The sequence below is a fragment of the Pieris brassicae genome, chromosome 3 (genome assembly GCF_905147105.1).
Source record: "Pieris brassicae chromosome 3, ilPieBrab1.1, whole genome shotgun sequence".
NCBI classification, from domain to species: domain Eukaryota; kingdom Metazoa; phylum Arthropoda; class Insecta; order Lepidoptera; family Pieridae; genus Pieris; species Pieris brassicae.
Window position 1 is genome coordinate 22,598,984 of NC_059667.1, and position 21,030 is coordinate 22,620,013.

A 21,030-nucleotide genomic window follows, 5' to 3' on the forward strand; every position below is an offset into this window, starting at 1 on the left:
CTTAACCTACCTAAACTACTGCCACTTTCAACAATAAAAAATATGGACTAATTAATAAACGAATTAAGAAAACTTTCACACAGCAATGCTATTACAATATTAAAAAAATAAAAATTCATATTGCTCCGGTTACAAAAAATGGGAAAACTGCCATATTACACAGATTCTGAGGAAACTGAAGACACTTCCAGTTCTGCCGACAATGTCAAGAAGAAGAAAAGATCATCGTTAGTAATTTGAACTGCTTTATTTATCTTTTTGTAATATTAAGACTGTATATACGAAGATCCATAGCCCTGTTTGGGTTAATAAAGTACTGGGGAGCTACCGCCACATGGTGATGTGGGGCCGAATTTGCGCTTTATACAGTTGCAAGCCATGGCCCCGATTGAACTGTCTTCTCTTGTAGCACACCAAGCTCATTGGAGGCTAACTGCACTTTTCACTCCAAATAACCGCGAAACTGAAAGTGCTTCAATTAATCAACGAGAAGAGTGTATTTAAAAAGAGGAGTAGCGACAAAGGGTGTTTTTTGTAGTCTGTGCCTTGGTAAGCCTCTAACCTTTTATAGTTTCAATATACTGTACGAGCTAGGGGATCGGATAAATGCCGTAGATCTCTTCAAGGTTTTATTTCCACATATTGAGAAATTTAAAACCACAAGTTACTCGCACAAATCCACTAACGTGACGTAGACGTTTTATATAGTTGTATTCATTTCTTTTGATACAGAATACTCAAATACAGCGGCGGAAGTTTACGCAAAAAGAAATGCAAACTTCACAGCAAGTCGGAACCAGATGAGACAGAGTATAGGAGTAAAAGTAATCAAGGAATCGCACATAAATTGCGCGGTATTTTGAAGCACACTGAACATGAATGTAAGTTTGAATTCATTAAATTTGTGTATTGTGCCTTCAAGAGTAACCTGGCAATCGATAACGCTATCTTGTTAGATTCCTTTTTCTACTCTACTTTGAATAATGATTGTTTCGTATGGAACCGTCCCCGAGACCTTATCATACTCTAAGGCTTAGCGCCTAATATGTAATTCGTTTTAAAGCATTTCTTGACATTAATTGACAGCTACAGCATCAGATGATGAAGAGAGTGCATCAAGTCGAGACTTCTCTTGCCGTGATCGATGTCTCGTGGGGCGAGTTCCTCGACCTGCCGGGTCAAAGCCTGGCCGTGGTGGCGGCGTGGCGATAATCGTTAGAAAAAATATAAGTGTGAGTCTATAACTTTTTAATAGTATTTTTTTCTACATAGCTTCATCGCAGTAGCTTACCATCTGTTTTCTTTTCAATTGAAATTTTGGAGAAAATTTTACTGACGAATCGGCCGCTACACAACTGGTATAACAAATGTCGATTAACGATGTTTATTATAGTTAATAAATACAACCTCTTTTAGTGGCCACATTGGTCTATGTACTAGATATTTAAATCAACATAATTATTATTTGTTCTAGAATCTGCAGCCACAAAAGTCTACAAGCAGCACGAAAAAGCGACGGACGAAACGTTTACTAAGAAAACAGTCTTACTAATTTCAAAATCCTGTACCAATGTGATAAATTTCTTGAAATAAAGTTAGTGAAATAGTAATCCGTTTGTTTTACTAAAACCGGATTAAAATATAGATATAATATCATTACATATTATAAAATTAAGTCCTCTTTCACATATTTCATAATTATGTCTCGGAACATTTCCAGGCACTTGTGTTAGCCGCAAATTGTCAAAGTATATAAAATCTACGAGGGCAAAGGTGCAAAGTAAATATGAAGTCGTATTCTTGAAAACTTTATTAATATACAGCGTATATACATACTAAATACATCTCAGAAGTAGGAAAATCTCAACAGAGGCTAATATTTAAAACATAACAATTCCTTTTTATCATTAACAATGCTGCATATATAAAATCATACGTTCACCATAACATATAGTATATACGTAAAATGTATTTTTTCTGACATTTGTTTCTGAGACAAAGGTATTAAAATGTATTTATCAACTTTATAAGTGTATCTGTGTTGCTCTTTAATACCTAACTTCAATTTTTTGTATCATACAGGCAGAAATCGGTTACATCATGTTCTTATTACAACATTTACATGAAATACATTTACAAATCGTAAGAAATTTAGAAAAATGAGTGTTGAGTGTTGAGCATGACTCACTTTATTTATACACTTTTTAATAAATGGATTTTTTTTATCGAATTTATTAATTTTACTGATTACAATGGCTGTAAAACAAACGTTAACTAAATAATAGAATAAATTTACATTTTCGCGGAATTTTATTTAAATGGTGTCCGAGTTACAGACTACAGTTTGGTCTGCGGCTTATCTGTGGATGCGGCTATCCACAGACTACACCTCAGCATCGTTTAGGTTTCTCGAAGATATTTGTTGCTTTGGTAGACCACCATGGGAATATTGTTCAGTATAATAATAATTCGTTGTTAACATCAGTTTTAGAACACAAACATCTACTACCACTTATACATGAACTAAACACAAGATCCATAAGTCAAACAATATTGCATGTATTCAATTACAAATGATAAAATATTCGATTATAACAAAGGTTTTCTGTATATGTTTGATCGAAGGAGATGTTATTTCATTTAATATAATTAGAATATCATATTATATAAGGGTACTTCGCTTAACTGAATAATAATATATATTTTTTGTTCCATAAAAATACAAACACATATACGACACAAGATAGTAACAGTAAGAAATAAAAATATTGTCACGGGCAAAATGCCTCGTCCAAGGCATTGCACAATTTTCTGAGTGAGAACTTAGTAATTTGAATTATTGTTAAATAAATTCACGTCTGCTCGAATGAAAAATATTTTTCTTATTTTCAGTAAGTCATTGAACTTGAGATAGTTGTCGATTTTGCAATTTAAGACTTTCACGCTTTCATTTGTATTCGTAATACTGTTTGTGTATTTGTAAATTTATGATCGGAAATTGAAACGAATATAATATTAAAATGTTATAATAATACTATTTGGTAATAAAACTATGTTTAAGACGTTAAATTCTATACAAATGTTATATTTTCTATGCATGACAATGAATTCGAATCTATCTAAATATAATCTATTTTCTGAAGGTGCTTTATTGTGAATTCAATTTTAACATTGTGCTTAAAATACCAATATTATGTGATTATTAAAATGTTCTAGTAATGTTAATTTAAAATATTATTTTAAGTTATTTTATACTTACATTGAAGTACTTAAAGAATATTTTGTCTCTGATGAAATTTTCGATTAGATTATATAAATACGTAAAACCCGAAATATTAAAATTAATAAAATCTTAATATTATTGGTTAATATTTTTTAACGATACAGATCAAAAGTGTCTTCCACGAAGTTTGTTTCAAGGGAGTTTTCATTATTTCTTGCCAGCGTCATTTTAATTGTGAGTGACATACAAAATCCATAAATAATTTGTATCCACCGGGACATGGGTCCCGATATGAATATGACCATTGCATCGTTACAGGATTTCTACTTATAAACGTAATCAATAGTTTAAAGTAGTATTTTATAGTCTCGGCACGCAACTTGAACAGATTATGAAAAGTTTGCGAGGGCGACTTCAGTAGAAGAATCAAAGACTCCAACTTCGGCTTCTAATAATTAAGTTAGTACTTCAATGTAAGATATTTTACTACGCATAAATTTATTTTTGACACTTACATTGATTGTACACGATAAAACATTTCTAAATATGTACAGACTAGAAGGCGAGGGGTTTTATATACACGTGGTCCTTTTTCACTAATTAGGCCTTAAAATGGGTAAAAGCCACTTACAGACTAACATCCGTACTCAGAGTCCTCTATTAAGAGTTAATCGTCACTTGAAACATTGAGTTAAGATTAAATTCGTACTTTATGTACTGTTTATATAATTAATCTACTATTAGAAAGTTAATGGACGAGTCTGAGTACGACAATAAATATGTACTACTATATTATTAAGTTTGTAAAGTAACTACAAACAGCAGCTTAAACACAGAGGTCTGTTAACTAAAAAAGTAGCTTTTGACAATCTTTCAGAATATTACGTTAAAATATGAAAGATACATCTATACAGCAATGATTACTTTTAGGTATTTTAATGCTTATTAAAACATGGGTGAGCTTGGAGATTTTAATAAATTAAAGTTTTTGCTGTAAAAGGTTGTATGTAGTCTCGTTAACCATAAATAAGAACTGATCACCGACCAGTCAGCCATCTGTGCTTGACAAAAATGACAATTTTTTTTTGATATTATGGCTTCCTTCATATATAATTGGCGTATATAAAAAAATATTTGTGCACTTCAGAGTGGAGCACGCTGGGCTGAAATTTTTATTGGCTGGTATTATGTATGCATAAATTATACAGCCGTTGCGGGAGTTCATCACGAAAGAATTTCATAGCGCATACTATTACAATAGTGATAAAACTGGCTAGATATTACGCTAGGTTGATGTTCACTCCAACTCCAGTCATGAAATCTTCTCGTATCAGAGGTAGTAGAGCTGGGTGTCTGCAAAAAAATTACATTAATTAGAAAAAATTATGTGTCGTGGTAAAACGTGTAATGTATTGTTACGAAGACGGGTCGACTACAATGTTTCTAGGTTTTTCCAATTTCTAGGGGGTTAAAGAATGAATGAAACATTTTTATTATACTGTTACGACCCGTCTTCGTCTGCAATGTTTCTAGACTTTTCCACTAGTTAGAGAACTTTTCAGCAGGCTGTAATATGATTTCTGACCGTTTCAGGAGAGGGTCAATCACATATTAGAAAATTGTAATTTCCATAATGTTACCCTAGTTTTCAGGAAGCTGAAACCTTTTTTCAGTCAGTTTCAGAACATGTGTAGTCGATTGGTGCAGTTTTCAGGAGACCCGTTTTCAGGCGTTTTCAGGCCTAGGTATACCCCTTTGATAAAGGAATATTCTAGACCGATCTTTCTAGGTGTGAGACAAGGACGAAATGATACGAGAGAGAGAGAGAGAAGATCAGAACTTTCTCGAAACTAGACTGAGCACTCTAGAACGCCGTACGACAAGGACGGAGCAATGTGCGAAAGAGACAAAGAGTGCGGACGTTCTAGAATTGTGCAATCGCTACTCAGTAGCAAGCCCGCCTAGAAAGTTCTCGAATATTGTTTAGAATTATTCCCAGGGATATATAAGCAAGCCGAAAGGCGACTAGTCACTTAGTTTTGAATGCGATAACAAGAGCGAAACACCGAAGCGATAAAGTGCGAATAAAGTGAATATAAGTGATAAAGTACTGTGTGAAGTGTGCATAAGTGAAGTAATTAGTGACTGTGTTTTTGTGTGTTATTAGTGCATCTCTGCAATTAATTTGTGCCCATAAATTCCTCATTGATTTTTCAAGAAATAAACCCATGAAGAAATCTACGGCATTTTCTATCCGATCCCCTAGCTCGTAACAGTATGTATTATTATTGTAGTCCGTATGTGTTAAAAGTATGGCCATATGTGACTAATAAAGCCATAAATTTAAGCGTGATTTTCATTACATACACAATGTAATGTGGTATTTTATCACTACATCATTAAGTCTAAATTGCAATTGATTTGACATCTCTCATTTAAAATAAAATTAATCAGTGACGTTACAACGTTTTTAGGCCTGGGCCTCAGATTTCTGTATCTGGTTCATGATCATTTGTTAATGGAATAGGCAAGTAGGTGATCAGCCTTCTGTGCCTGACGCACGCTGTCGACATTTAGGATCTAAGGCAAGCCGGTTTCCTCACGATGTTTTCCTCCACCGTTCGAGCGAATGTTAAATGAGTACATAGAAAGAAAGTCCATTGGTGTTTTCTATTATCTATCATATTTTATGCCTAATATTATGTCAATGAACTAATTTGGGCAACGAAATCGATAACTTATTCATGTATTTATTTGCATTCCATAACGTTTACAAAAGATGTTTATGAGGCTTAAAGCTAAGTACAATATTATGGACCCTGTTAGGGCACAGCAAAAGAAGGCATTACAAAACCTATATAACATAGCTAATAGCAACACAATAAAAAATAGCACATAAAACTTCACACTCCCGGCTAGTACCAATTACATAGAATAACATTTTTTTATTTATTGAATTTTGTATATTTAGGGATTAATAATCATGAAATTAAGCTATATTTTTATCTTCTAGGTACTCATTAACGCTATAATAACGCTAGCTAAGAAGCAGCAACATCAAAAGGTTGAGAAAATTTTAATAGTGGATAGACATTTTGAGTTATTCTGCATGGTTAAACTACATAATAATAGTGATCGAAGTTTTGGTATTGTATTTTAAATATTCAATTTACGAGTGACCAGCGAAGCCGAGCACTTTATAAAATTAAAGCGTAAGTCTTCCTAGTTTATTGTTTGAAATGATACCCTCGAGTAAATCCAATGTAAAAGACTGGATTGCATAAATAATACGCTTAAGATCTTAGGTGGAACGTTATGAGTAAAAATTACAATTTATTTGTCGCTTTATTCGACGATACACGATATTATATATATAAATTCACAACTCTTTTAACGTTTTTTCAGCTTATGCATCAGAACGATAATGCACAAACATTTTATAGTTTTTTTTTGTAGATTTTAACTGTTTATTTATTTATTTGTTTTACAGTATATTAAAATAATTGGCTTCTTGGAGGCTAATTTAGTCTTTCCCTCCAAATGACCGGAAAGCTAAACGTCGTTCGATCTGTCAACGTCAAGTTTTTCGATACTGGCTGTGACTTTAAGGAGATTTCTATATATTTCAACTACTGGTTTCTTCAGAAATTTATTAGTTGAGTTAAATAAATTTCTAGGTTGGCGTTGGCGTAGTGGCTTCAGCATGCGACTCTCATCCCTGAGGTCCTAGGTTCGCCCCAGCTGTGCACCAATGGATTTTCTTTCAATATGCGCATTTAACATTAGCTCGAACGGTCAAAGAGATCATCTTGGAGAAACCGACATGTCGGAGATACTAAAAGTCGATGGCGTGTATCAAGTACAGGAGTCTTAACACCAAGGTCTATTAGATTGAAAAATGATTATGAAAGAGATTCAAACATCTGAGGCCCTACAACCTCTTAGGTTTTTATTAAAATACTATAATAAGTCATGTAATGATACATTAGATAGCCTCTATGCTTTTTAATTAATGTAATCATAGGATTGTTTAGTAGCAAACTCCTTCCTATCTCAAAAATGATTTCAATTTTTTGGGAGCCCATAACTATAGCTTACGCTCTTCCGAAAATTATACCCTTGAAATCCCATCTCATAACTCCACCTTTCTTGGCGATTTCTTTAAGGTCTCCGCAGTTAGGCTATGGAATTCACTTCCCGTCCCTATTCGCTTAGCTCCTTCTTTATCTTCCTTTAAATTTCTTCTGTACAAACATTACCTGTCCACATCGTATCCCGAACTTTCTTACTAACTACTAACTGACGTGAGACTTATCTTAAATTATCGTGATTTATGTGTCTTTTTACTCTTTAATGTATCTTTAATATTTTATTCCTGTTTAGTTTTGTTTAATAACTGTGTATTACATGTATTTTGCACTACTTGCCTATCTTATTTAATACATTTATTTTTTTCTTTACTCACAGTGGTTGCCTGGAAGAGATCGCTCGTAAGCGATAAGGCCGCCTGTTGCCCTCCTTCTGATTTAATTATGTTTATTTTTATTTTGTAGTGTAACGAAGTGTAAATAAATAAATAAATAAATAAAATAGCATATGAAATTAAGTAAAAGTTAAAAGCGTATGTCTTTTAAATGTTTATGTAAGAATAATTAAATTGTACTCGTATTAGATTCTCTTAAACATAACGTATTGGTCACTAACAGTTTGATTATCATAGAACGAATTTCACATTCACGCTTAAATCAAATGTCCCAACAAAGCTGGCATGCACTGGGTTCTATCCACTTGAATTTCAACATATTAAATGGTCGCAGAAAGGTTTTATAAAGTAAAAACTTTTTAATAACACACAATTATTGCAAGAAAGTTAAAAAAGTCGTGCAAAAGAGAAGCAACTTTCTTATAAACTATGTCATGATATAAACTATGTGATAAAGACACGTTATTTATGCTCTAATAAATATGTAAAGTGTAATATTGCAGCTTATACTTATAATAATAAATGCCTCACTCGTGTTTGTGCGTGGCAGCCCTAGCGCGCGCCAATAACGACATGACAGCTCGCTTAGTCGGCGAGATGGTGTTCCGCGCGCCTCCCAGCAGCGGCCGTTTGCGGGTGCTCGCTCCACCCGAACCAACACCTAAATTTTAAAAACTCGATATTATTTTGATGCCATTTTCAGTGGAGATTTTCTACAGATACTGATAATGAAACAATTTATATTTTTTTAATAAATGAAATCTTTTTAAACCCTAGCTGGCTCCAGGGTTTATCCCAGTTGTTGTTTATTCACTATGTGTAGCAATGTTTTTTTTAAAACCTTTTGTATGGACTGAGGTTTTAATAATTAGAACGTAACCTCAAAGTAAATACCAACTTAGGTACCAAAAACTTTACACAGCGCACGCATATTCCAACACTCACCTATTCATACATATTTAAAACTTGTGTTTGATACATGTACCGTGTACCACTGACTAGTATAAAGGTTTTATCATTTATTTTATTATTTATTTATATATACATAGTTAAATCACGTTATATCGTTTTGAAAAAAAAGGTACATTTCTCGTTGCACTTTTGATATTAATAAAATGGCTATTAAAAATATATACTCAACTAGAAGTCTCTGTACAGATATTCTAATTGAAACAGAGAGGATTCATAATATTTAATTATTTAATAGCGACGTTGTAAGTAATTAGTTTGTTATTAATATTTCCAAGTTATTAACTTTAAGCTCCTTCTCTACATTATGTATGCAGACATTGACTTCTTAAGTGTTCTTCTAGATGGATCTAAGTAATTTGATTAATTCAAATGAAGTACTAAATAAATAAACTTCTACTCTCTGAACATTATATATAAATGAAACTGCAAATAATTCATAGAAAAAACAAAACAATTGCATTTTTTGTACTAGTTCCATTGTCAATTTGTCTTCGCACATATGCCTACCCTATTACTGCTTCATCTTTTCGGCAGACCATCTGTCTTTTTTTTACTTCACGTTCAAAAAGTATGGTGGGATGTCTGTTTATCTAACAATAAGTGCCTCAATACAAACTATGATATGACAGGTTAGACGACATATTGGTGATATTTTTTTGCGCCCTTGTAAGATTAGTACGCTTTTTCCTCAACGATCAGTTGTGGTACGTCCGATGATGAACCAGAGCTGAAGGTATTAATCCGAATAGTTATTCGGATTAGTTCATCTTAACAGCCATCTCCACTCTCCGTATAGCAATAAATTTTGGTAAATTGCAAAATGAAATTTATAAACAGAAGAAAAGGCTCGGCGACCTATCGCCTCTACTCTCTGTGTCCTAACACTGACTTGTGCGTTCACGGGTTCGAAGTGGGAACATGCTCCGTCAACATTGACATTTCAATTAGCCAGAAAGCTGGAGATCCAGTTGCATATTTTCTCGGGGGGCTGGAAGTTTCGTGAGAAGCGTTTAATGCCTCACCGCGAATCTAAGTTTTGAAGAATATGACTGAAATAATTGACTGATATGTGTATGAAAAGGAAATATACATTTACATATTGTCGTTTTTTGTATTTGTTTTCTATTAAATTATGTATATTGTTAAATTATTTACCAGAATACTGTTAGCAATATATGACTTAAAATAACTTGAGAATGCCTCAACGTAAGCCGATTTGAAAGTTCTCGTTCCGTAAGATTAGAATCGAATCAATACTTTCTATACTGAGAACAACGTATTCCTTCTCACTGTGACTTAAGAAAAAATATCCAGTTAACCTTATCCATTATTTTATTATTCAATCCAGAAAATCTATTATTTAGTTTGTGTTTGCTGTTGTTTTTGTACATTTGTTTTAGATATAGCTATCAGCACTGAAACATTATGTAATTTTTTATGAGTTTTCTTAATTATTGCATAAAGTGTTACAATTAGTAAAATAAAGCCATTGAGTTTAATCTTCGTAATTAAGTTACTAGACCCGCTTTTATACCGTGACCAAGTTTTAATTAATTTTGTTAAAAGGCAACTCAAATGAGGCTTAAACATTTTAAAAGGTATCGGTGTGCGCTATTGAAGGTCAGTTATTTTGAATAATGAGGAAACCGTAAATAGTGAGCGGAAAGATGACTTGACAGTGACTAAAGCCATGCAATCTATACGTACATATACTTACACCCATTAGAATTTAAAAATAACATACTCAGAGTCATTCATTAAATTATCTGTGGAATGAAGCACATTTTTGTATGAAATTTGATTAAAACTTTAGTTGCTTTACAACTTTAATGGTTTAAGAGATTAAATTTTAATAAACAACTTTGAGTATGGCTGTGGAGATTTAATGATATCGGATTTTTGAATAAAACAGAGAGAATTTAATTGAAAATGATTGACGTACCGACCTTGCGTCGCCAGCGCGTGCACTGCTGTTGGCTTGACACCTCGCAGTGCGGGGTGGGTGTGCAGCACCCCACCCAAAACGGGGCTGCTTAGGCCCAGGATGTCTCCTGCACCTGACCATTGTTAGTTTGTTAGTAAAGCCATAATGCGGTGCTTATTAAGACACAATGATTTGCTGCATATTCAAGCAATAATTAGTTCTTATTGATATCAAATACCTAGTCCAGCCATAAGTTCTGTTACAAATGAAAATGCATTTTATTTAATGGAGTACTGTAATATTATTAAGATTTATACCTACATATCTATTAAAGTCTCAACAAAAAAAAAATGGCCACCTTTGACTTTTATACAGGCTTTTCATCTGTTTGGCCACGAATCATTGGATTTACGCACTGTTTCCAAGCAAAATATCGACACTGCTGTCAGCACTGACAGTTTTTCTCTCTAAGACAGAATGTCGCCGTGTCTTCTAAACCTGACCATCCTTTCAAGTCTATAGGATTGTGGTTTGGGATAGATGATCGACGATAGACATTGGTTTATTCAAGCCTTGTGACCAGGAGCAGAATCCTGCTAGAAAGTCCACGGTTTATTTAAAAAAAGTGTATTGCTGAGAGCATTCACAACATGATCTAACTGTATCTAGACACATTTTGACTGAAGTTTTACTTATTCACATAAATGTAATTATGTGATTGCTGTTAAGACACGCCCCACTAAACCATCACTGACGCAGGATGGTGACCACGTTGTACCTTTCCGACCACATGAGCAGCTTCTTTAGAACTCCTGTTTTATTTTACGTGACAGAGTCCTAGCGTCAATCTTTATTTCTCGAAAAAAGATTTTTTTGCTTCCTTAGTAGTTCTTATTAGCTCTTATCTAGCATTAGTAGTTCTTTTAGTTCTAACATCACGCGGCTGATCTTTTCTGGTCTTTGCAAGCTTTTGAAGTCTGGAAGTCAGGAATATGACCGACGGCTCCATACCCACTTTGTGCAAAGCGATTACTACAATCCTATTTTCTTTAACACCCCATTCCATAATGTAATTTGATAATAAACACGAAAAAATATGTGAAATGGCGGAAAAACGAAAGAAGTTTTTAAAATTATATATAATTTGTTCCAAATTCAAAACAATTAAAAAGTGGAAAAGAAAAGTTTTTATATAATAATATTTAATGAAAATTGGTTTGTAAATGGGTAGATTCGGATCATAAAGTACAAAAATCATTGTTGAGCGCCATAGGATTAATCAGACATAAAAATAACTTTTAGACCAATAACGGAGAATCGAATTTTAAAAATAATATTAACAACATACTTATATTTCTCAAAAGTTTTAATGATGTTAATGAATAATACGAATATTTATGGTTTCCAATTAATATAGAATTTGCTAGCATATTTAAACAAAAAACTGTTTCTTTTATAAGCTCGAAAATTAAACTCTGTGATTGGGCTTTATATTATGAAAAGTCTATTTCTACCGACCAGTCGTTTATAAACTATGTCAGAAATTATTAAAAAATATTTTAAATAGTTTGTAATGTAGCAAAGGGAAATTATTCAAGTATAAAATAAAAACATCGGACAATAAAATTAGGATCACTTGGAAAATTATTAATCAAGAAACTCGTAAAATTTCATTATTAATAGCTCTATTGAAATAAATATTAATGACAAAGTTATAAAAAAAGATGAAAGGGTCCCAAATGCTATGGAGTTGCCTTTTCTCTGAAATTCCAGCAAAGATCGCAATACCGTCAAATTACCGTATAATTAACGTCTAGTACAAATAAAAATAGTTGTCCATTTGATTTTCATAAAATTAAGACGGATTATATTATAAAGGCATTTAAATCATTGAATAATATGAAAACAGAAGATCTATGGGGTATAACCAATAATTAAAGATATTTATAATTATTTTTATTAAATGTATTGACGATGGGGTATTTCCCAAACTTATTAAATGTAGTAATATTACTCCTTTTTTTAAGTCTGGAGACAAATCGGACCCTACGAATTTTCATCCTATATTAATTTGACCGACTTTAAGAAAATATTTGAAAAAAATTATACACAATCAATTGCTTTCACATTTTAGATTAAATAAACTATTTCATGATAAACAATTTGGTTTTACTAAAGATAGATGAGCTCATGAAGTAAATATTTCATTCCTGGGAAAGTAAATAGGATGCCGTAGCGGTCTTATGTGACCTGTGCAAGGCCTTTGACTGTCTAGCGCATAAAACTTTTTTGGGAATATTACAGCATTATGGCGTCTCATCAAACTCAATAAAAGTATTAAATTCATACTTGAGTGACCGATTACAAAAAGTGATTATAAATAAATCAGTCTTTCCTTAGCCAGGGTCCTCCCTTAGGGGTCGATATTAGGGCTGTTGCTTTTTCTTATTTACGTAAGTGACCTGCCTGAATGTTATGTGAAGAACTTATGTCAAACGGTTTTATTTGCAGATGATACATCTTATTTTTAATATCAGTAGGAACACAGTAAGTTATGACGCTCTGAATTATTCCCAAGTTATGTGTTGTTTACTTAAAATAACTTGTTACTAAAATCTACTAAAACATAATGTATACAATTTTCTTTGCCTAATGTAAGACAGGTCAGTACAAATAGTGACCTTGATGAGGAAATGTTTCAATGTATTTTTGGGGATCCTTGTAGATTCTTGTTTGCAATTGACTCATATTACCACCCTGTCTGGAAGACTTAGTTCGGCTGATTTTGCAGTAAAAAAGATTACATACTTTCACAGTGTTATGCCATATAGTATGTTGTTGTGGGGCTCAGCAACCGATATCCATGACATTTTTGTATAACAAAAAATAGAAATATGCGCTATATATTAATTAAAACCGCGTGACTAGCTAAGAGAATAATTTACAGAAATCCGTCTTTAATATTTGCCTCCCAATGTGTGTATGTTAATATTATGTACGTTTATGAAAACATAAATAAATTTTTCTGTCACAATTTAAACACAATAAGTAGGAACAGACTTGCTTGTCCAGCTTTCAGACTTCATAAAACTGGTCACCCATTTATGGGGTAATACAAAATTTCACACAATGTAACCAAAATTCCTAACTACTATAATGCTATAAGATAGATATATTAATATTGTGAGATATTAATATTGTGTCACTATATTGACTATATTGTAAGGGAATACGCCATAATTCACTACGAGTATATTTTATTTTATATGTTTTTTTTCTTATTAATATTATGTTTAGACATATTGAACTTGTAAAAAGTGACCTACCCCGTAATAAAAAAAACTGAATAATGTAAAGGGAGTGACGAGTTTCTTGCCCGTTCTTCTCAGAACAAGGCCTGCTAGACTAATAAACATAAGACGTAAATTTGACTTACATAAGTGTACGTATTGTACCTAAATGAATAAATAACTTTTGAATTATAATTTAAAGATTCTTGTTACATTAACAGTGTTTTCAATAGGTCTATAAACTTTTACTTGAGTTTAAGTTTTATTTAAAGTAACAATTGATTTTCTTTATCGTAGTTTCCATTTAATATACAAAGATACATCCACACTGTTCGAATAACTTAATTCAACCGCAAGTTGTTCTCTTTGCATGTGAAAAGCTATATTTATTAAATGAAATTTTGTATTAGCATAATTATACGTTTTGCACGTCTTCATACGAAAGGTATAATCAGCATAGGTTTTCATAAAGACATCCACGGTACTATACTTCGATGAATATAATAAAGGTCTTTGTATCATTTTCATTTATAAGAATTGTTATTCTGAGTGCGATTAATCTTAGATTATTTAACTGAACAATAGACTACAATTGAATGAAAAATAAAGTGGAGGAGAGATATAATAGAAACTGAATCAATAGACAAGAATAGAAGAGACTTATTTGTTATCTCTCTTTTGTGTTATGTTATTAAAGGATTAGTAATACAAAATATGAATATTGTAGACAATATTTCATTGCATCCACACTTTAAACCTATATAAGCAGTTTTAATAGCAACAATATATTTACAAAGAAAGTGGTACATTGCGATTGATTAATTATAAAAAACCCCACAATCATCAAGTATAAAAGTAGGCATGCAAATGTCATATTTAGTATCATAATGTAGTAATAATAATAAAGCCCGTTTAATTTCCAATCGTGACAAAAAGATATACTGCTTAAAATTTTTACATTATATACATTAGTTAATTTATCTAGTTAACCTACATATCCGTTATCTTAGCTAAATTCAGTACCGTCGATCAGGACCCTTTCGCGTGTAAAGGCTTTTTCCAGCTGAATCTGTTCATGGCTTTCTTTCTCCATTCGCTTCCTGTTACCGCTTCTAGTTCTTCCATTGGTCCTTTCCATACAGTTATCTCTAAAGTCCACCTTTTATCTGTGTATCTTGCTATATGCCCCGAGGGTAGCGTAGGCGTAATAATAATAAGAACAGTAAATTATAACTGTTGTCATAACTTAAGGTCTAAATACTCGCTATAATGGTAAGGTAGGAAGGAAAATTGACCGTATGAATGGCTTTTAAGTCTTACCAAGTATAGAGTTTTGTGTGATTAAATGGTGTGCTTGCGGTTGTTGCAAAATACCACCTCCAACCAACAAGCCATGACTTGCTGGACTTGTCATCTGTAAGACAAAATTACATATTAGTTATAAAATACATATCAAAAGACGATCGTAGAAACCAATGATTTGACATAAAAATAAACGCCATTGTCGTTTCATCCTTTTTAGGTCTGGGCCTCAGATTTATTTATCATTTGTCAATCAGATCATTTGTCAATTTAACAGGCAAGGATCAGCCTCCTGTGCCTGACACGCACCGTCGACTTTTTAGAGTCGCACGCTGAAGCCATTAGGCCAACACTGTTCAACAATGATTTGATATAGCTGTGTTATTATTAAAAAAAAACATTTAAAAAACTTGATACACCAAATAACATATTCAACGCCTGTTTGTACATCATGTTTCTTCACAATATCTGAAAAAGTCTTTATTGATTCTTTCCATAAATATTCGGACGGTTGACCTTTGATCGTAAACCCTTGAAGGCTTTCCTTAAGAACGTGGTCACGTTTTGGAAGTAAGTACCAATAAACGTTAAGTTGGCGTCAGACCTAGATTTACAGGAAAACCGGGGTTTAGACATCTGTTTATGATGATTTTACGAGTTTGATAAACTTGGCAAAACGAGACGTTTTCTTTGAACTAAAACAATAATACATTTTACTTAAAACAAAATATGCTTGAGGCAAAATTCTTAAGATGTATTGTAATACAATATTTGTATCTGAGAGATGTAAAAGTCGTGGTTGCGTATGGTTGGTTTTTACAACCTTCGAGCTATGCCTAGATAACATGTTTCTGTGGAATCAAAGTCAATTCTGGTATCATTTTATGTATATAAAGAGTCCAGACAGGACGTGATATATTGGAGTATTGGGAAATAAGTTATCGTTGATCTACACGGTCGGTCTAGCAATGACAAATGTATATTGCGATAAAAAAGTGAACTCTCTAATCCACAACTCTCTTAATTTGATAGAACGGATGCTCAGCCGGACCGGAAGCAGGCGAAAGATCAACAGATTTGGGTGCTCACCCAAGGCAAGGTGTTATCGAAAGCCCGCCAACTTCTTGCTCAGGGCATTTACAATATTATTAATGATTCAATCATATCTGCATATTTTATTTCGGACCTAAGTGGGAATGTCACTCGAGACCTTACAAACTACATTTTAATGTGCACAATAGACCTAGGTCCTAGTCGGTACTTATCCGTCAATTAGGTAACTTTTCCATAAAAATAATGATTTATAAGTTTCGGTTCATAATGGCTATATAATCTATAGCTTGGCAACTGTAATCGAAAGGTTTCAGACGCCCAGTTGGAGGCCTACTTTCACAAATGCTTCGAATCGATTTCCATTGTAACATTTGATTGGAACATTTTGTAAAGGTTAGTCCAAATTAAGGTAGTGAGGTGAAACGTGACAGGTGATTAATACTCAATAATGTATGGTCGGCAGTAATTAAAGAATAAATGGAATTTGTCTACTACGTACTACTTGCTCTTGTAAATTATATTTATACATTGAAAATATAAATTCTATATATATATTTTATTCTTTTGTTTTTGGGAAAATGAAAAACCTATTATACCTAGTATACGTAGTAAGTTCTGAGGTGAACAGAACAGTAGACCTAATGAGTTTTTGTATTAAATTGTGTAATTGTAACAATTGTAGAATTAGAATAAATATTATCGTGCCAAAGTTAGCGTTGGACGGCACATATATTTTAAATACTTGTGTCAAAAATACTTTATTACTAAATTTAATTTTTATAGATAAAATCCAATACTATTTTTTTAAAGTATATAATTTGTATCATTAATTCAAACATGTTTTCGTTGTACAAAGTCTACAATAAAAAATAAACATCACAAGTTAAACTAACCTAATTTAACGCACCACAGAGCTCGTATCACCTAAAAAGTTTCAGTAAAATAACATTGTTATAGTGAAACCAAAGTAGAGCAAGCTTTTTCAATGTTCACTCAATGTACTAAAAGGAAATTTCAATGAGGTATTCACAACATTGGCTAAGCTTGGCACGAATAAAATCATTGAAAAGAATATTTTATACGTAGTTTTCTGTGACCACTTCTATTAAGCACTTATATACTGCTTCTCGAGTTAGCGAATTTTCCTTTTCTCGCGTTGATACTTAAACTATTAAGGATTACACTTGACTTTGTTCAGTTCGTTAAAAGTATTTTTTCTGAATATGGTCTCTAAAATTTTTAATTATTCTAAGTATATTACATTGTAATGTGTACTTAAGAGTTTTTAAAAAGTCACCTATCAGAGTTATTTAGAAAAATCACAGCCTCTACTGTAAATAAATGTATCTTTATTTAATTAGTCTAGAATCAAGATTAATAGAACCAATCGATCTTAGCCGCCGATGTTGAATCAGTCTTTTAATAAAGATTAAGAACGAAATTTGTAAGGATAACTTATTTTTACATTTATTTGAGAAAACCTTGACTTGAGACAAGACCGACAAATATCTAATTTATCACTGAGAATAGTAATTTACATTTTATAAGTCATTTAAAGTTGCATTACTAATTGTAGTTGTAGATTCGATACAATCGTACATTGTTGTCTACGCCGTAGCAGAACGATATTCACTTGTTACGAATTCGTAGCAACGTGTTGTAGCGGAAATCGTAGCCGTTCGCTCTATTGGTTCCTTAAATGGGAGTATGTTGTATTGTTACGACGCGATGAGACTTACAATCGCATTTCAGCAATCGAAAATTAATCTTGTTTCTGAGATGAGAATGAGAATTGGTTTATTTTTTAAAATACTCTCTACTCCCCTTTGTGTCCAGGGACGTTTTTTTATCTCTTACATTTTTGGTAAAAGATACGTAAATTAAACTCATACTCATTTGTGTTACGTGTCTCGCGGGAGATATCCCGGCTACAACGGTGATATTCTTATTTATAATATTAGGTACTGTTTGCCTATATTCATGATCAATATAAAACTCATTTTTTTTTTGTTTTCTTATAAAAAGATTTATAATACGTTTTAAAATGAATATAATATAGAAAGTCATTGTAAGATCAGATATTTTTCGTATTCATTTCAAAGCCACAAATACAAAAACAGATAACATTGATAAACACTATGCATGAACCAGAAAATATAAATAAGTGCATTAACAAAAATGTATAATTTTTTTTATAGAAAACTGAAATTTCACATTTAACAAATTACAATTAATTCTTAATATTTCAAATAAAAAACTATATTGATACAGCTAAACAGAGTCATAGTCTTCCCGCCTCTTCAAACCTCGCATCCTCATTGGTGAGGTAATTAGTCCTGTCGCCTCGAAGTAATATAATAAATTCGAGATAAACTAAAGTAAATTACTTTAATTTGGTTAATGGGACTTAAGTTGCCCAATTAAACACTAATACTATACATATTAATCATTACGCTAATTAATTATAAAACGAATTAATTTAACTTAATTTGAATAACGAGTAATCGGTTCTAATTAAATTTAATAAGCCTTCTGGGCCACAAAATAGGCCATCTAGATTTTTCAAAGTTTGTCAGAGACCAAATACAGTGCTACACCTCACGCTATGATTGTTTTTATGTCATAAACAAGTGAAGTTTTGAATTAGGAAAATTTGCTGTGAAACTGTGTGTGTGTGTGTGAGTGAAGGTTCTTTGAAAGTGTGGCACTTTGGATGTTGGGAAATATATGGCGTGATGATATTGTTTGACCTTACCTGGTGGTGAGGCAAATGTTCAGGTGCAGGTGTGGGAGCTGGCGGTGAAAAATCGCGTGCGCTGGGGGCGTGGCTGACAGGCAAAATCGGGGCACTAGCCAACGCTGGCTGCGTTACTGGTGCAACTGGTGGTAACTGTGGAGAATACATAGTTTTTTTTAATGGATAGGTGATATTAAGTAGTCCCATGGATACTTCGGTAGCCAGAGGAGTGGCGAGTGCTTGTAGAGAATTGGGACCCCATTAAGATTACGAAAATACGAAAGAGTTGTAGTCTAATCGGCATTACTTCGATTAATTAAAATAATGCTATACCAACCCGTTGTTTTACTGTATCTCGTATAGGTAGTGTCTCTTCGCTATTGCTTCTAGAAGATTCGGGCGGCGTCAGTCTACGCTGTTCATTCTGTGATGACAATATTTGCATTTCTAGCATTTGTTCCTGTCTTATATCGTCGTTGTAATCCTGAAAATAAAAATAAAATTATAACTTGCTTTGTTCAAACTAGAACTAATACTTATAATATAGATTCAAATTGCCAGCTCAGTTGATCAGGCGTCTTATGCCTTACCGGTGATACGAATATTATAAGTTATACAAATATGTATTTCAACAGACAGAACGGTAGTTTAATCATATTTGGTTAGATAATATTCCACTTTAAGGGTGCATAAACTTACCGGTACTAAAAATCTTCTTAGTTCAGCGAGTGCGTACGCAATACGAGCGTGGGCTTCTGCTGGTGTCGCGAATGCATTGATCTCCACATGCAACTCCTCTGATAGATGCGAGAATTTGGGATCTCCTGACATTCGCAGCTCTTCTTCCTGTTAAAAAAATCACTTACCTAATAAACATTCGTATTTAATAACTAAGGGTCCTGGGGCGGTTGCTGTTAAACAATGTTTATGTCGTGTTTGTAGGCACAGAAGGGCGATCACTTACTTGCGTAAAAATATTTAAAAATTACAGTATTTAGCTGTAATAAATATTAAATTTAAAATAGATATAATAGATGCCAGTATATTTCTAATTAGTATAATTTTATATACACTTGTTTCATTTAGAAAAATCTTAAATATTTTTCTTTTAACAAAGGTAACCTATAAATATAAAAAAGACTACCTTCTGTCTATCTTTCATGGATCCTCGTCCCAGTACAGCCATTTTGCACATCGTGTCTTCTTGTAAACGTTTAAGAGAGTTGCCTTTTGGACCGAGCAACTTTCCCACGAAGTTAAACTGGGGACAAAATATATTATTTACTTAAGTGAGTTAAAGTAACTTCTATAGTTACAACTTAGAATACGAAACATTACAACTACGTAAATTAATTTCTAAAACTCAAAGCTATACTTTGGTGCCTAATTCTTATGGTAATTGTTATTAAAAGTAATCTATCATAACTTCAAACCTTTGAAACTAAAAGTCAATTAATTCAAGTAATCTTTGACACTCTTTTGTATGCCTTGAGTCTGTAGTCGATTCGAGGTCGGTAGCGGAATGAGTACACGACTTGCTACGGAAATTGTTTATCACAAATTCGTATCTATAAATATAGTTACGGTTTCAATTCGATTGAGCGGTCGAACCAAGCAGAAGCTTCTAAAAAGTAGACTCCAATGTCGTAATTAATCAATTGAAGAAGTCATTGTTAAAGCTCAGGTCGTGCTTTCTTATTATTGGACTTTGTACTTTTCCCGTAAGTTGTTTTTGTCATTATTTCCGTCTTTAATCCATTTTTTCCCTATTTTACTCCGTCATATGATTCCATATTAGAATTAAAAAAATGCCGGATTCCTCACACCATTTCCGTAGTTCTTGTGTTTGATGGATTGCGTACTCAGAAAAAAAAAACTTCATTAGTGCACGACCGCTTGAGAGTCACCTACCACGAACCTAACTCTACTCTGTTTATAATCAGTTGCGTTTGCATTTGCAATTACATTTTTAAATATAGGTTATTAGACATTTCAAACAATGACAATAAAGATACGTTGTTTAACTCAATAAAATATTAAATCTAA

At 32.7% G+C, this 21,030-nt stretch overlaps 2 protein-coding genes across 6 annotated transcripts in view; one reads left to right on the plus strand and one right to left on the minus strand.

Moving 5' to 3' along the window:
* LOC123707299 lies at nucleotides 1-1,610 on the plus strand. Of its 2 annotated transcripts, none has more exons than XM_045657221.1 (4): nucleotides 1-227; nucleotides 733-881; nucleotides 1,087-1,232; nucleotides 1,475-1,610. In XM_045657221.1, the coding sequence occupies exons 1-4, from the start codon at nucleotides 139-141 to the stop codon at nucleotides 1,550-1,552; spliced, it is 462 nt and encodes a 153-aa protein (XP_045513177.1). In that variant the 5' UTR covers nucleotides 1-138; the 3' UTR covers nucleotides 1,553-1,610. The 2 variants fall into 2 exon arrangements, with proteins under 2 accessions (XP_045513177.1, XP_045513178.1); XM_045657222.1 differs by having other exon boundaries at nucleotides 1,093-1,232.
* A 1,637-nt stretch (nucleotides 1,611-3,247) lies between these two features.
* LOC123707465 (KH domain-containing, RNA-binding, signal transduction-associated protein 2-like) overlaps nucleotides 3,248-21,030 on the minus strand; it is an 84,336-nt gene continuing 66,553 nt past the window's right edge. Inside the window, exons 4-11 of one of the 4 annotated variants that reach the window (XR_006753502.1) lie at nucleotides 20,129-20,245; nucleotides 19,684-19,830; nucleotides 19,322-19,468; nucleotides 19,003-19,137; nucleotides 15,213-15,306; nucleotides 10,621-10,735; nucleotides 8,238-8,367; nucleotides 3,248-4,576 (exon numbers count right to left, since the gene is read on the minus strand). Coding sequence is in view for 3 of the 4 variants with exons in the window: in XM_045657524.1 (XP_045513480.1) it covers nucleotides 4,504-4,576; nucleotides 8,238-8,367; nucleotides 10,625-10,735; nucleotides 15,213-15,306; nucleotides 19,003-19,137; nucleotides 19,322-19,468; nucleotides 19,684-19,830; nucleotides 20,129-20,245 (954 nt within the window). In the remaining variant the exon portion in view is untranslated. The remainder of the gene's footprint in view (nucleotides 4,577-8,237; nucleotides 8,368-10,620; nucleotides 10,736-15,212; nucleotides 15,307-19,002; nucleotides 19,138-19,321; nucleotides 19,469-19,683; nucleotides 19,831-20,128; nucleotides 20,246-21,030) is intronic. The other 3 variants (XM_045657525.1, XM_045657524.1, XM_045657526.1) reach the window with 3 other exon arrangements.

Excerpts from the sequence above, each read along its gene's own strand:
- LOC123707299 (XM_045657221.1), top strand. The coding sequence starts at position 139 with ATGGGAAAACTGCCATATTACACAGATTCTGAGGAAACTGAAGACACT. Across the intron at positions 228-732 it reads AAGAAGAAGAAAAGATCATC|AATACTCAAATACAGCGGCG; the intron begins GTTAGTAATTTG and ends CTTTTGATACAG. Across the intron at positions 1,233-1,474 it reads TCGTTAGAAAAAATATAAGT|AATCTGCAGCCACAAAAGTC; the intron begins GTGAGTCTATAA and ends TATTTGTTCTAG.